The 16,209-nt window shown below is 40.5% G+C and overlaps 1 protein-coding gene across 12 annotated transcripts in view; it reads left to right on the plus strand.

Annotated features, from left to right (window-relative positions):
- Positions 1-16,209, plus strand: part of DST (dystonin) — a 502,743-nt gene that overhangs the window by 282,129 nt on the left and 204,405 nt on the right. For all 12 annotated transcript variants that reach the window (XM_066359128.1, XM_066359129.1, XM_066359143.1 and 9 more), the window contains one exon: positions 9,609-9,775. In XM_066359128.1, coding sequence (XP_066215225.1) covers positions 9,609-9,775 — 167 coding nt within the window. The remainder of the gene's footprint in view (positions 1-9,608; positions 9,776-16,209) is intronic.

A 16,209-nucleotide genomic window follows, 5' to 3' on the forward strand; every position in this document is an offset into this window, starting at 1 on the left:
TGGAGCAAAGTTGGCCTGGGCACTGAGAATGGCTCCATGGCCTCTGCCTCAGGCGCTAGAATGGTTCCAGTTACAACAGAGCAACGCCCCAGATGGGCAGAGCCCCCTGGGGGCATGCCAGGTGGATCCCGTTTGGGCACATGCGGGAGTCGGTCTCTCTGCCTCCCTGCTTCTCGCTTCAGAAAAATAAATAAATAAAATAAAATAAAATAAAATAAAATAAAATAAAATAAAATAAAATATGTAGGAGAAATTTCGCTCTCTTTTTGTAGACTTTGAACTGGGATTTAGGACGCCTAAGTTCATACCCTGGGCTTCCTGCTAGTGTGCTGTGAGACCCTGGCCGAGTCACAGCGCCTCTTTCTGCCTAAGCTTGTTCACCAGTGGGACCAGGGAGTTCACCTAATGGCTTGCCTTCCTTTGGTTTGAGTTCCCCTGGTTCCAAATTCTTCACTGTATTTATCCTGTTCTGAACTAAATACCTTAGTTCTCTTAAGTTCAGAGATGTCACACATAAATTACTTATTTATGAAATTAAGTTTTTTGCAGTAACATTGGTTACAATTCTGTAATACATCATCTGTATATTATACTGTGTACTCTCTACCCACAGTCTCTTTTCATCACCATATGTATGACCCCCTTTACACTCTTCATTCTCTCCTGAACCCCCGCCCCTTCTGGTAATCACGTTACTTGTGTCTGTGTCCATGAGTTTGTTTGTTCTGATTGTTGGTTTGCTGCTTTCTGTTTTATATCTCTCATATGAGTGAAATCATATGGTTCCTGTCTTTCCTCGTATAACTTATTTCAGCATGATAATCAAATAGTAAACTTGATTTAAACTTTTTAATCTTTTCAATGTATTATGATTACTTAAAAATTTAAAAATAAAAATTTTATTATTTGTCTTACATAGAATAATGAAATGCATATATATATTTTTTAAAAATGTGAGTTGTCTTTTTAGGAGTAGCTGACTCAACTTTGGAAGTTGGCTGTTCCTGTAAACTCAGTGCATACCGGAACCATGACAACATCTGTAAAAATAAGGCATTCCTGTCGCCCGGTTGTCTGGTGGCATTGACTTTGCTCAGAGGACTTTCACATTTCCAGTCTCAGCTGACCAACACAGCGAGGCTGTTGCCGTTCATTTAGCAGTAAGTGGGTCACTCGCAATAAGCTGTGAAGGAAGTCCAAGTGTGCCGTGAGACGGGATGTGGTCGCTGCTTTTCCTTCATTGAAAAGACATTATGAGCTCCTATACTGCCTCAAATTAATAAGGATTGTTTTAGTCAATGATTCAGTTGAAGCTTAGGTTCACCACTTGACATTAGATTCTCAATGAGTAGTCTCTGGGCTTGTGTTCTCTGGGCTTGTGTTCTCCCAAGTACTAACCAGGCCCGACCCTGCTTAGCTTCCGAGATCAGACGAGATCGGGCGCGTTCAGGGTGGTGTGGCCGTAGACTGGGCTTGTGTTCTCTAGGCACTTTTATATAGTGGTCAGGTTGTTCTGTATCATTGGAAAGTGAGGTTCATGGGAAACCATTCATTTTTCTAAGATGACAAGTTGTACATGACAGATTGAAATTCATCCTTACCAATGAAAACATGAAATGTGTTTCCATTCTTCCTCCCTCTGTCCCTCTCTATCTCCCGTTCTTGTATAGCAGCTAGTGATTGAGCACCTAACCCATGCTGTGTTGTGCAGAGTGTGGGCAGGATGTTCCCAGGGGAGTAGTAACTAGAACAGAAGACCCTAGGAGAAAGGGAGCATGTGGTTGCCATGATCTGAAGTTTATGTGGTTTGATCATAGAATAGAAAGAGCATGTCTTGAGTCTGGAGAGATCAGTCAAGACTAATCTCAATTACAGTGTCTGTGGAGCAAAGAACAGCCTGAACCGGGAAGTGAGAGTAAGGCAAGACTTGGTGCGCTGATGCAACCGGGAGACTGTTGCTAAGCCAGACACTGAGGCTGATCCAGAGGAAGGTAGAAACTCTCTGGAGACCAATGTCCTTCTACACCTGTCCTGTGTCTTAGAAGATGCTATTTTCCCTTGAACCCTACCCAGAGCCTCTCCTACAGCCCTCTGCACCTTCTTCTCTTAGTTCCATTTATTAGGTTTTCACTTATTGGATGTTGTCTGAGCTTTGCCAAGAGGGAGATGGGAAAATATATAGTAAAATATCAGTGTTGTGTGTAGGGTAGAGGCATTGTGGGGAAAAGAAAGATGAATATAAGAAAGAGTCGGAGGGTTTTGTTGTTGGTAGCAGGTTTTTCCTTTTAGACTGAGGTAAGTTTTCTTTCTTTATTTTTTTTTAATTTAGTTTTGGACCTTGCTTATATGAGAAAAAATAGAACAGAATGCCAAATTCTTTGTTCTCAAGGTTCAGAATCCTTAGTTATAAAAATGACTTTATATATTGGGCATCTGGATTATTTTTTAATGATTTTTCTAAAAGGCTCAAAATGATTTTTCTAAAGTATAGCCACCAGCCAAATTTCCAATTCAGTGGGTTGAGGACCTCTTATCCAAATGGTTAGATTCTCTTGAGTGTTTATTTTATTACCAGTAGAAACAAGATTCTTGGAATTACATTTGGAGAATCTGCTTTCTAACATGACCAGGCAATTTTTAAGAATGCTTAATGTTGAGTATTTTTATAACCCAGAATTGTTTTCTGTAAACCAGGTTTTGTCTGGAAAATATTTTCCCTTGACATAAAAATCTTGCATATTCTTCTTTCCCGTTTAGGCTTAGAGTGATGGCAAAGGCAGGCTGCCCTTTCTCCCCGGAGCCAGGGGGTGGCCCCACTCCATTCTGGGTTTGGCCGTATGGGAAGGCAGTAACTTTCCCCTGTAATTCAAGTGAAATAAAGATTGGACCTATTTTGTATATATGGAGCAAAAAGTGTATGAGGATTGGGTGTTTTCCAGTTACTTAGCTGCAAGCAATTCAGTGCCAGTTACATGTGGGACTTGAACTTACTATATCTGATAATAAATAATAAAATTTTATTTCAGCAGAATCTTTGATAATTTACTGAAGTTTCCTATTTAAAGCAAATAAGCCAGAAAAAAAATTCAGTGAACTTGCTCAGTTAAAAAGTTAAAAATAAGGCAAAAATATGATTTTGCATATAAGTAAAATCGGAAGCTGTTGAGATGGAGACGGCAGTTCATGTGAACCTCACGTCTCCAACAGTGAGACTCTGTTCTAGGGGAAGGCGGCAGCTTTGAGCCTCGTATTATTTTAGACCTATCATAATCATGTCTTAAAATAGACTATTGGAATTGGAATTGGAGTTCATTCGGTTCCCATAGTAGTATGGTTTTCTGTAACAGGGCTTTATAGTTTAACCCTTTGAGTAATACGAACATTCATGTACGTCCTCGTGCCTCCTGACCATCCAGAGTATGATCGATTTATTTTAAAAATGTGTAAGGCAACATTTAAAAATGGCAAATATATGTTCTTCTTGTTTCCATGAATTGGTTATCAAACAAACATGATTTTAATTTAGTAAAACTGTAACTGGAACTAATTTCATTTTTTGAAAAAAAACTCACTCCCGGGGGTCAGCGAGCATGAAAAAAACTCACCACTCAAAGGGCTAAAGCTTAAGGCCCGAGTAGAGAAGACATAGAGCTGCCTGGACCAGGACTGAGGTGTGGACAGGGTGAACAGAAAGGTGTGAGAGAGTTAAGGAGATTGATTAAAATGACGACTCATGTTGGCCAGGCCAGAAAGAGGAGGTAGAGGTAGAAGAGGGCTCATAAATTGGGACAAAACTGGCCCTGGCCGGTTGGCTCAGTGGTAGAGCGTCGGCCTGGCGTGCAGGAGTCTCGGGTTCAATTCCCGGCCAGGGCTCACAGGAGAAGCGCCCATCTGCTTCTCCACCCCCCCTCCTTCCTCTCTGTCTCTCTCTTCCCCTCCCGCAGCCAAGGCTCCACTGGAGCAAAAAGATGGCCCAGGCGCTGGGGATGGGTCCTTGGCCTCTGCCCCAGGCGCTAGAGTGGCTCTGGTTGCGACAGAGCGACGCCCCGGATGGGCAGAGCATCGCCCCCTGGTGGGCATGCCAGGTGGATCCCGGTCGGGCGCATGCGGGAGTCTATCTGACTGCCTCCCCATTTCCAGCTTCAGAAAAATTAAAAAAAAAATTGGGACAAAACTGAGAGAAGCAAGGTGTAGGAGATGTTGGCAAAGTCCGATCATTGCTTTAGCTAGAGTCAGGGAATGAAAGTGCTAGGAGAATGGAGAATTGCTCTCAGAAGTGAAATATCTGAGGTGGACGTGTTCTGGTTCATGCTGATGAGACCCAGGATGTGGTGCATGAACAGCTAAAGTAGAGGGAAGGTCAAGGAGTGTAAGGACAAGGAGTAAGGCACACACTCAGCCAGGTGCCAAACGTTTGGGATCTGGGGATCATTTCTGAGGAGAGGAAGAAGGTGGTAGTGCACGAGTGGTCTCCAGTGAAAAAAACGAGGTCTTCACACACAAGGCTAATGACCAAAAACTACTGGCTTTGCATCACTGGGGGAGCTAGAATACACTTGCCCAGCCCGTGGTGCCTGCGACTGGCGTCGCTGCAGCGGGGAGACCTGGAGTTCAGGGGAAACGTAGAGGCAGCGTCAAGTAATGAAGGTATAAGAGACTTCATTTGCCATGGAATAAATAGTTCTGGAAAGTTTAGAAATGGTGGCAAGCTGCATCAGGAGAGAGATAATATGGGCATGAGAGGCTCAGTTACAGGAAGAACTTGAATTTGGGTGGTAGTCAATGATGACCTGGATGCGAGGCATGAAGGCTTCAAGTTTCCAAAAGGAACTTTGGTATAAAGTTATTTGTTTCTGACGCTAGCTGACAGATTGCTGGTGAGAAGCTTTATTTTAAGCAGCAGGTGCTACAAATAAAATTGTGGTGGGAGAAGCTAACATTTATAGTTTTCTATGTGTCAGGCACTGTGTTAAACCCTTGATGTGGATTATTCCATTTACTCTTTAGAACCATGCAAGGAATAGAAGTTATATGTCATCATTTAAATTTTTTAAATGAGGAAATGGATTTTAGAGAGATTATGTGAATAGCTCTGGGTCATAATCCTAATTGAAAAGAAGAAAAACTCCTTATTTGTAGATGACATGTTACCATCAAGAGAGAACCTTAAACATTCAATCAAAAAACTACTATAACTGATAAATGAGTTCAGTAAAGTAGCAGGATACAAAATAAATATTCAGAACTCAGTTGCATTTTTATATGCCAATAATGAACTATCAGAAAGAGAAACTAAGAAAAGAATCAATTCACAATTGCATTAAAAAATGCCTAGGAATAGATTTAGCCAAGGAAGTAAAATACCTGTAACTCAAAAAATTATAAGACATTGAAGAAAGAAATTGAAGAAGATATGAATAAATGAAAGCATATACCATGCTTATGGATAGGAAGAATTAATAGTCAAAATGTCTATACTACCCAAAGCAATCTATAGATTCAATGCAATTGAATGTTTATTGCGGTGTTATTTACAATAGCCAAGATAAGGAAGCAACCCAAGTGCCCATCAGTAGATGAGTGGATAGAAAAGATGTAGCACACATGTATCATGGAGTATTATTTGGGCATAAAAAGAATGGAATTTTACCATTTGGGACAGCATGGACAGACCTAAAGGGTATTATGCTAAGTGAAATAAGCTAGACAGAGAAAGGTAAATGCCTCATGGTTTCACTTATATGTGGCATTTAAGGACAAAATAAATGAACAAACAAAATAGAAACAGACTCACAGGTACAGAGAACAGATTGGTGGTTGCCAGGGGGTGGGGGTGGGGGGCTGGGTAAAAAAGGGGAAGGAGTTAAGAAGTATGAATTGGTAGTAACCAAATAGTCACAGGGATGTAAAATACAGCATAGGGAATATGGGGGGGTCACTTTTAAAGTATATGATTTTCTAAGCATTATGCTATCTATACAACTGAAAGTAATACAAAATATTATTGAAACTGTATTGATTAACTGTTGGAGAATGGCATTTGAACCCAGGCAGCCTGAATGGAAACCCTCACATCATCACTGTATTGCCGCCAGGATTTGAAAGAAGGAGGCTTGATTACTTCCCAGAATCCAACCTGACCTGTCATTGATGGAGGATTCAGGCTATCTTGCTGATTTTATATCAGGGGTCATGACTGACAAGAGCAGATTTACAATTTTTAGTTTTTAATTTGTTGTTGTTTATAGTTTGGCTCTACGGTATCGTTATAGATAGTGGATAATGGTACAGTATATTTTTTAAAATACCTTTTATTTTCACATGGGGATAATATTCAGTTAATTGGATATAGCAGGAGAAGCTGAAATGAGTTTATGTGTAAGTAGTGTTTGATATGTTCAAGCTTGATTCATACATGTTTGAGTATACATTTAAAATTTTTTTTTATTTTGAAATTAAATTTAATGGGGTGACATTGAGCAGTAAGAGTACACAGGTTTTAGGTAAACATCTCTATAGCATTTTAACTGTTGACTGTATGTGTGCCCATCATCCTAAGTCAAATTATTTTTTGTTACCATATATTTGTCCTTCTTTACTTCTCTTCCCCACCCGCATCCCCTGAGTAACCACTCACTTTTATCTATGTCCATGAGTCTCAATTTTATATCCCACCTGTGTGTGAAATCATAGAGTTCTTAACTTTTTCTAATTTACTTACTTTGCTCAGTATAATGTTCTTAAGGTCATTACATGCTGTTGTAAATGTCACTATGTTATCATTTCTTATGACTGAGTAGTATTCCATTGCATGTATGTACCACATCTTTATCCAATCCTCTATCGAGGGACACTTTGGTTGTTTCCATGTCTTGGCCACTGTGACTAATACTACGATGATCATGGGGGTGCATGTGAATATACATTTTTAAATCACAGCCTTTTACATAGTGTAGGTATGTGTAACACTGCAGTTCTGTCTGCGAGTGTGTGTGTGTTATAACGATCTGAAATTCATCTATTAGAAATTTATTTAATAAGAATATATGATTTTGTTTTGGTTGGTATTGAGACTATTTTCAGACTTCTAAACTTTTCTTCCTTTAATATCATTCCTCGGGTAAAATGCTGCTTAACACTTGAACCTATTAAACCAAAATTAGTACCTTGTGTTTGAAATTTACTGATTTCCCTTGTTAGTAGGTAATTACTTTTACGACTGAACTGGCATGGAATGTTCTTGACCCGGGAGGAAATACCCCCCCCCCCAGCTACCTGCTTTTTCTCTATGCAGCTATCAATACCATGTAGCTCCTGCATCGTGAGGTTCCCCACAGCAGTGGGGTTTATGGTCTGTAAAGGTTAAGAGCGACTTGTGGCATTTTACCTAAAGGATCAATTTTTTCATTTATAGTCTCCTAGCTTAGTTTCTCCAAACCCTTGGGTTCATAGATTTTGAGTATTTTGAGGCATCAAGTTTAAGAGCTTTATCTTTTACTCTTTATAGGAAAAGAATTGGGAGAACAGTAAAGCCAAGTTTGTGCTTCTCCCTTCCTCAAAGAAATAGAAGCACAATAAAATAGTTGACATGTTGAGTGTGCACGTACTACATGCCAGGCATTAATTACACTGTGCTCACATTGTTGAATTCTTATAATACAGTGTCATGATTGTTACTGTTATTTTTTCACACGTGAGGGAGCGATCTTAAAGCAGCTCAGTAACTTGAACATGTAAGTGGTGGAGATGGGATTTAAACTTATACAACATGCCTGGAAGGTTCCCTAGTATAATTTCAAACCCAGAGTATCAGTTAGAAGTTGGGCAGAAAAATACTGGTGATTTTCCAGTACTTTTTGTCCACATTAAAAAATAATAATAAAGAAGTGCCCTGGCCAGGTTGCTCAGTGGACAGTATCGTCTTGGCACTCCAAGGTTTTGGGTTCAATCCCTGGGTAGGGCACTTATGAGAGACAACCAATGAGCATACCTAAATGGAACAACTAAGTGGAACAATAGTTGCTGCTTCTCTTTCTCCCTTTTTCCCTTCCCCTTTCTCCCTTTCTCTCAAATCAATGGAAAATTTTTTTAAAAAAAGAAGAAGGAAAGACACCCCTTCCTGTATATCCTTTATCATGTGTTCACGAGCATGCTTCTTTTCCGTGCTGCAGGTGTTAACACAGCCTCCTAGGAAAGATGATTGAAGTCCCGGCCGCTTGTTCAGAGCGTGTGTCTGCTGTGCTGTGAGTGGAGCTCCACGGAGGGAAGCTGTCTGCTGAGTGCTGGAGAGAGGGAGTGTGTGTGTGCCTGCCATCCCCACGCGGTGGGGCGAGGGGCTGCAGGCCTGGTGTGGCCTTCGCTGCTGCAGCGTTCTTGCCCCAGGTCCCTGGGTTGGCCACGCCTGGTCTCTTGTGGCAGCTGGAAGCAATGAAGGGCTTCCTGTTTGAGCTTGGCATTGCCACAGTGACTAGAGGCTTTTCTTTAGTCTGTTTTTTGTTTTGTTTTTAGTTCTCTACCTTCAGTTGCTGGACTCTGCCTGATTTGACCTCTGTCTTCTGTGTTGTATATATAATCTCATAGTAAAACTTTAGACTGAAGAGTCTTAAACATTATTGATTCTACTTCCAACACCCTCATTTCTAGCTGGAGAAGCTCATTCACAGACATGAAATGGATTATTCACAGCCGTGGGGCCAGTGGCCAGGACTAGAAGCCGATCTCGTGACTTTAGCAATTTCTGTTTTTGCTGTTACAAAATGATTTGAACCTCCCAATGTCTTGCTTCCAATCTCTTGTTTGCTCATCCTGATCCTGGCTTGCCGCCTGTCTTCTTGATCCCTTGGCTTTGTGTCCTGCACTGAATGAGGGAACAGTTGTTTGTTGGTGTTAATCCCAGCTTTGGAATTACTGTGTGGCCCCTGGTAAAGTCACTTGCGTCTTAATATCATTACCAGCAGATTAAGTAGGACCCTTACCAAAGAGGTTCTTGAGAAAATGTAAATCATGTGAACTGGTGACCGACCTGTTTTTAAAAATCATTTAATGGAAAAGACTTTTAGAAAATGTAATGAAAACAAAAAATATAGAGAAAACATCAGATATTAAAGGTTTCATGTTGAGTAGGTTGAGCAAGGACTCAGGAGAAAATTAGACTTGGTTTAGGCTAACTTGTTATGCAATGTAGTTAATTGGAGAGAGTACTGTTTTTTCTTCTCCGCATAAGACGTGCTAGATCAAATTCTGCTCCGCAGGTGGTAATGTAGGTTACTTTGTGAGTTTTACTTTTGATCCATTTGAACTTGGAAGAATGTTTGCATCAGTTGTTTGAACAGATCTGATTAATCAAGAGGAAGGTAATTTTTTTAAAATGCTGTGACATTTGGCTATAATAAAAAAAGATTAGATGCTTAGCTTTAAGCTTTTCAATCTATGAACTTCTTTGAAACTCAGTTTCCCTAGACGTAAAATGGAGAAAATACACTTCGCCTAAGTGAGAGTTACGAATATTAAATAAAACAGCACTTGTGCAGTGCTTGGCACATAGTAGGTTCTTAATCTCAGTTGGCTTCCTTCCTTCCTAATGATTTAACTCTTTCCGTTATGTTTAGATATCGGATATCCATGTTACTGGAGAGTCAGAGGATATGTCTGCGAAAGAGAGATTGCTCCTGTGGACACAGCAGGCAACAGAGGGTTATGCTGGAATACGGTGTGAAAATTTCACTACCTGCTGGAGAGATGGAAAACTGTTTAATGCCATCATTCATAAATACAGGTATGGAATTTGTGGGATTGTTCTCCTTAGACAAACATGAATTCTTTTCATTTTCAAATTTTTAAATAATCTTTTATTACTATAGAAGAAATACACATGCATGGCAGAAAATTACAAAATACAGTCAGGTAAAAGACAAAATGTCACATGTCCACCACGCAGAGATCTTCCCTCTTAAGCTTGGCGCACACACGCAGGCACATATAGGTAGCATATGTCTTTGGATTGTGCCAGTAATCCAGCAGTTAGTAAGCTCTGAGATGTAGAATCTACAGGTAGGTGACCAAGTTTGTGTACATAGAGAGTTGATGAGTCGTAGGATCAGGGTTTAGTTCAGGCTGAGAGCTCACAAATTTCAAAATTATAGTCTCCTAGTCTACTTACTCTGTTGAGTAGGTAGGTTTAACAGTAGCCAATGACAGGGGGGTAGACAATTTCCCGGTGAGAATTACTAACAACTAAATCCAAGTTCCAAGCACGATTCTAAAAAGTTTATATGTATTAATTCATTTAATCCTTATCATATCCCTAAGGGGATATTGTCACCCCCAGTTAATGGACAGAAACAGACACAGAGTACATATTTGCTTAAAGTCACACAACCATTAAGTGGCCAACTTGGGATTCAAACCCAGGCACCCTGGCTCTTGAGTCCATGCTATTATTACCTTGTAAGAAGCCAAGTCCTGAGACAGCATTTATTGAAAACTATGTATTTTTTTATCTCAGTTATTTTTCATAGTTTTTCAAAGATTATATTGTGTTGTTGAAGAACTGAATATCTTCCTATAGTAAGCCTTATTTGATTACAATAAAATAATAATTATATACAATAGTTAACATTTTGATAACTTTCTCTAGTTTAGGTATTCTTTTCTTTTTTTTTTTGTATTTTTCCGAAGTTGGAAACGGGGAGGCAGTCAGACAGACTCCCTCATGCACCCGACCAGGATCCACCCAGCATGCTCACCAGGGGGCAATGCTCTGCCCATCTGGGGCCTCACTCTGCCACAATCAGAGCCGTTCTAGCGCCTGAGGCAGAGGCCACAGAGCCATCCTCAGTGCCCGGGCAAACTTTGCTCCAGTGAAGCCTTGGCTGCGGGAGGGGAAGAGAGAGACAGAGAGGAAGGAGAGGGGGAGGGGTGGAGAAGCAGGTGGGCGCTTCTCCTGTGTGCCTTGGCTGGGAATAGAACCCGGGACTCCTGCACGCCAGGCTGACGCTCTACCACTAAGCCAACTGGCCAGGGCTAGTTTAAGTAAGTATTCTTTTTTTTTTTTTTTTTTTCCCATTTTCCTGAAGCTGGAAACGGAGGCAGTCAGACAGACTCCCGCATGCGCCTGACCGGGATCCACCCGGCATGCCCACCAGGGGGCGATGCTCTGCCCCTCTGGGGCATCGCTCTGTTGCATCCAGAGCCATTCCAGCGCCTGAGGCAGAGGCCACAGAGCCATCCTCAGCGCCCGGGCCATCCTTGCTCCAGTGGAGCCTTGGCTGCAGGAGGGGAAGAGAGAGACAGAGAGGAAGGAGAGGGGGAGTGGTGGAGAAGCAGATGGGCGCCTCTCCTGTGTGCCCTGGCCGGGAATCGAACCCGGGACTCCCGTACGCCAGGCCGACGCTCTACCACTGAGCCAACCGGCCAGGGCCAGTTTAGGTATTCTTTAAGTGCTTTCCATATGTTGTCTCATTCAAATCTCCCAACAGTCCTATAAGGCAGGAACTGTTATTATCCGACTTTTACAAATAGGGGCCACACTGCTAAGAAGTCACAAAGCTAAGAGTCTACCCTTGGCCTGTTTGACTTGAAATCCAGTTCTCTGCCTCCCCTCTCCTTTCCCTTTATTTCCTTTTACTCCCCTTTTACTCTTTCCCCCTCTTTTATTCTGGACATTTTTTTTTTTTGTATTTTTCTGAAGCTAGAAACGGGGAAAGACAGTCAGACAGACTCCCGCATGCGCCCGACCGGGATCCACCCGGCATGCCCACCAAGGGCGAAGCTCTGCCCACCAGGAGGCGATGCTCTGCCCCTCCGGGGCGTCGCTCTGCCGCGACCAGAGCTACTCTAGCGCCACTCTAGCGCCTGGGGCAGAGGCCAAGGAGCCATCCCCAGCGCCCGGGCCATCTTTGCTCCAATGGAGCCTCGGCTGTGGGAGGGGAAGAGAGAGACAGAGAGGAAGGAGAGGGAGAGGAGTGGAGAAGCAGATGTGCGCTTCTCCTGTGTGCCCTGGCCGGGAATCGAACCCGGGACCTCCGCACGCCAGTCCTACGCTCTACCACTGAGCCAACTGGCCAGGGCTATTCTGGACATTTTAACATTTATAAACTGTAACATATCCTGAGCCTAGAGCCCCTTTCATACACACGTGCAGTCTGCTTGCTCTTTGGAATAGCGTTTCAGTAGAGGAGGTGCAGGTGGCTGCATTAAAGAGAAAACCCAGGACCAGCTTGCCTACACTTGCCCAGAATAAAATACCAGATCTCCTTTAGTAACACAATGACAAGAGTGTTTAGATAATTGTGATTTTCACACTGCACTTCCTATGTGACTTAAAACTTGAGGCCATCAGAGGCCCACGTAGCTGCACACATTCCATAACGGGGACGATAAGATCTTCTGGGTCTTTGAGGAAAAACATTTGGATTGTTATACTTAAAGGATTTACGTCAGGATGCAGTTTGGAGGGTGTGCTCTCTTCTCTTTGAAGTATTTGAGGTGGAAACAAAACATTAGGAGCTAGCAATTCTAAAGTAATTGACTTTTGGAAACAATGCTCTGCAGGCATTGTCTCTACGATATTTATGAAGGATTAGTAGTATAAACCTGTATCTGCATGCTGTGCATTTTTCTCCTACGTCCTTACGTCAGTGTCTATGTCAAAGATCCTAAAATTTCCCAGAGAAGTTTAGTGTTGTAGAGCTTGTATTGCTTAAGGAGAAAAGTTAGGTCTTATGAACATTATTTGTTTTGAACTTTAATTTCGGCAGAGTGATCATTTTATAAAATTATTTAGCTTTAAATTGGACTTTGATTTCCTATTTTGCTTTGTTTTCCTTTGTTAGAATTCCTGGTAAAAATGCTGACTGTCAGGTCTAACTGCTTGCAGGGGTTCTTTGCTGCTGAGGTTTTGTTAAGTTAGCCTGTGCCTCATAGAATCTCCCTGTGTTTTGTTTTTTCTCCACTACAAGAAACTTTTCTTCTATAGAACTGTATTTTAATGACAGTCCTTGGACCTTTCCTTTTACTTAAAAAATAATAATTGAATGCTTTTATTCTAGTTTTGTAAGAATTAAATGGGTGGGGTTGAACTACACATAGTTTTTACTGTTGAATGCCTCGATTTATTCTAAGGACAAAAGACACAAAGTTTTAAACAATTGAAAATTTACTATAAGTCGATATTTGGATATTGAACAGGAATATTCGCATTTACAGAGTAGTGTCTTATTTAAGAGTTGTATTCCCATAAGTTTTGTGAAGTATTTGAATTTGCTATGAAAACTTAATTGGGATTTTTTGGTATGTTTTTAGATAAAAATTTTTATTATTAATATGAATTTTATTTGGCTTCTGGCACATGGGTTTCGTTTCTACTCAATTATCAAGTCTAACCACATTATTGAGAAGGCTGCTGAGAGGGAGTGAGGGCTTAGCGGAGAGTCCCTTGTGACTGCTGCAGGGGCTGGGAAGGGATGTAACGGCCCCCTACACAACAGGTCTGCCTGCCTCACAGAGAGTGGGAAAGATTGCTCTGGAGATTAGAAGGAAAATAGAGAATGTTCGTCATTTAAAAGTAAACTGCTATTATTCGTAAAAAGTGATTTGGTAAGATTTCTGTCTACAAAATATATTCTAAAGATTTAGAAATATTGATCTGAGGTGGAAACAGAGTAATAGCATTCTTCAGATTTTTATATTAAGGGAAATACTGTCAAAGGTATTAATCAAGTACATTGATTTGGATTTTCTAGGATATTTTCATTCCCACATAGACTATGATTTAAAAAAAATAGATATAATGTTAATCCCAGTAAGTAGTACTTTACTTATAATTTATTCTACAATATTGCATAGAAAACTTAATTTTCTAATATTTCTGTTTCTTGAAAAATTATGTGAAACAAAAATGAAGAAAAATTTATATACTAAAGATTAATTTGTAGATGTTATACAATAAAAATGGCCCATAAAGGTGAAAAGAGAGTAATTGTTACATTGTAGGTACTCCAGAAATATATGCAGAATACTATGCATCAGTTTCTCACCAGCTGTCTTTTATAGGTGGTAGCTTTTAAAATAATCATAGTCCTGCCCTTGCTGGATAGCTCAGTTGGTTAGAGTGTTGCCCCGAAGCACAGAGGTTGCCGGTTTGATCCCCAGTCAGGGCACATACAGGAGCAGATCAGTGTTCCTGTCTCTCTTTCTCTCCTTTCCTGTCTCTCTAAAAATCAATAAATAAAAATTAAAAATAAATACTTAGATAAAATTATCACAGTCCTGTGAAATAGATGGCACTATTTCAATTATCAATTTATTAAATTAGCAAATATTAAGCTGAGGCTCCAAAGGTAACTAACATGCTCAACATCACATATCTTTTAAATAGTGTTCATGGTTCCTTTGGGTTCTGAAGTCCTCATATGTTTCTGTGTAACTACTTAAGTAATTTCCTGTAGGCAAACTAGATTATCATGAAATAGAACTGTTGACCAGAACAACGGTGATACTACAACCTTGAAGATTAATGATATTCAGCAAAGATATATGAAAATTTCTGATGAATTGAAGAAATGGCTAAATAAATAGAATCGTATATAACTACCAACTAAGATTTTTGTCCCTTGTAAGAAATTAATGAGGGACAACATTGATTGCTTGACTTCAGTTAGTCATTTATGAAAATAGCATCAGTAAAACTCTTGATGTAGTGAGGAAAACTGTACATAAGGGAACACGAAAACTTTTAGCATAAGAGCAAAATCACATGTGAAGTTTTCTGTAGTTTTAGTATGTCATATTAGCCTAAAGGGGTTGAAGAGGCTGGGTTACACAGTGAATAATAAGAATGCTAATGTAATCAGATTTAGTGGAAGAGATTACACGAGACAGTTCTATAGGTTCAATTTAAATAGGTCATTGAAAAACCATGATGTTGTTCTATTAATTATCTTAGGAAATTCTGTTTTCATTCTTTCTAAGAACATCTATTTATGTTTAGTTTTCAATGGATAGGGTTCAAATAATAAAAAATGTCATTTATCTGTACTAGTTTCTGCTTGCTTTGTTTGTATAGTTTAAAGTTTCTTTAAAGCATATTAAATTTTTTTTTACTGAAAACCACCACTGGTAAGAGATCTTAGGTAAAAAGCCTCACTATTGCCCTTAGCCTTGATTTTCATTCAAAAGAATAACAAGGAAGACTGGATTTGATGGACTTAGATTAAAAGGATGTCACAAAAGCATTTGATAAGTAAGTAGCTTTAAAAACAAGAGAGGATGAAGGAGAATTAACCAAGAACCAATACCCAGGGGATTTGGGAGCACCCCGTAAACACTGGTAGATTACAGTGAGTCACCAAAGGTTCAGACAGAGCTAGAGGAGCAAAACTCCACGATAGTCCGTGTTCTTCAGAGGAAGGGGTTACACACAGGGCGTTTGGCTGAGAGTTGCGTGCTCTTATTTTCAAGTGCGCTCTGGCATCAGTAAAATCGAGCTTTTCCTTTCTAAGGGAAATAAAGCTCTGCCTTCCAGCTTGCAGTTCAGCTCCTGACTTGTCTTACTTTATCAGTCTCTCCAAGTGGGGATCGGCCCTAGAACATTGATAAAAGCCAAGTTCCAAAACAGCGGCACCCAGCATCTCTCCGTGGGAAAACATGTTTGCCTGAGCAGGCGTGAGCATGAGTGCAGCCCACGGGCCAGAAGGAATAGCACACGGTGTGCAGCAGGCCCCGCTGAGCCTCGGGTGGCGGTGTGGAAAGATACTCAGTGTGTCAAGACAAAATTGCCAGGGGGTTGGCGTGGTTGTTTTGAAGAGAGATTATTTCCGTTTGCTAGTTTCTGCTTGTCCTAGTCTTATTTTTAATTTATCCCATTCATTTAATTAATTCTCTTTTTAAGGCATTCTTTTCATAAGCATGTTTTAAATATATTACCCAACTAAGACTCCACACTTTAGAAATAGGTAGTATTCAGGAGTGTGCCATTTAAATGTTTTCTAATTAGGCAGCTAGAAACTTTTCACTGCTCTGAGTGTGTAGTTGGGAAGGTAGCAATTGTTTTGTTCATTGTGTGCCTTTTGAATTAGAACTTAATGGGACCATCATATTTCATTATTTCAGACATTTAAAGGTGCTGTAATTGGGAAGGTTAGACTGCAGGGCTGTGGTCAGAATCATCTCATTTAATAGTTTAACCTGGAGGCCTGTGATGCAGCCACA

The sequence above is a fragment of the Saccopteryx leptura genome, chromosome 1 (genome assembly GCF_036850995.1).
Source record: "Saccopteryx leptura isolate mSacLep1 chromosome 1, mSacLep1_pri_phased_curated, whole genome shotgun sequence".
In the NCBI taxonomy this organism is placed as follows: Eukaryota; Metazoa; Chordata; class Mammalia; order Chiroptera; family Emballonuridae; genus Saccopteryx; species Saccopteryx leptura.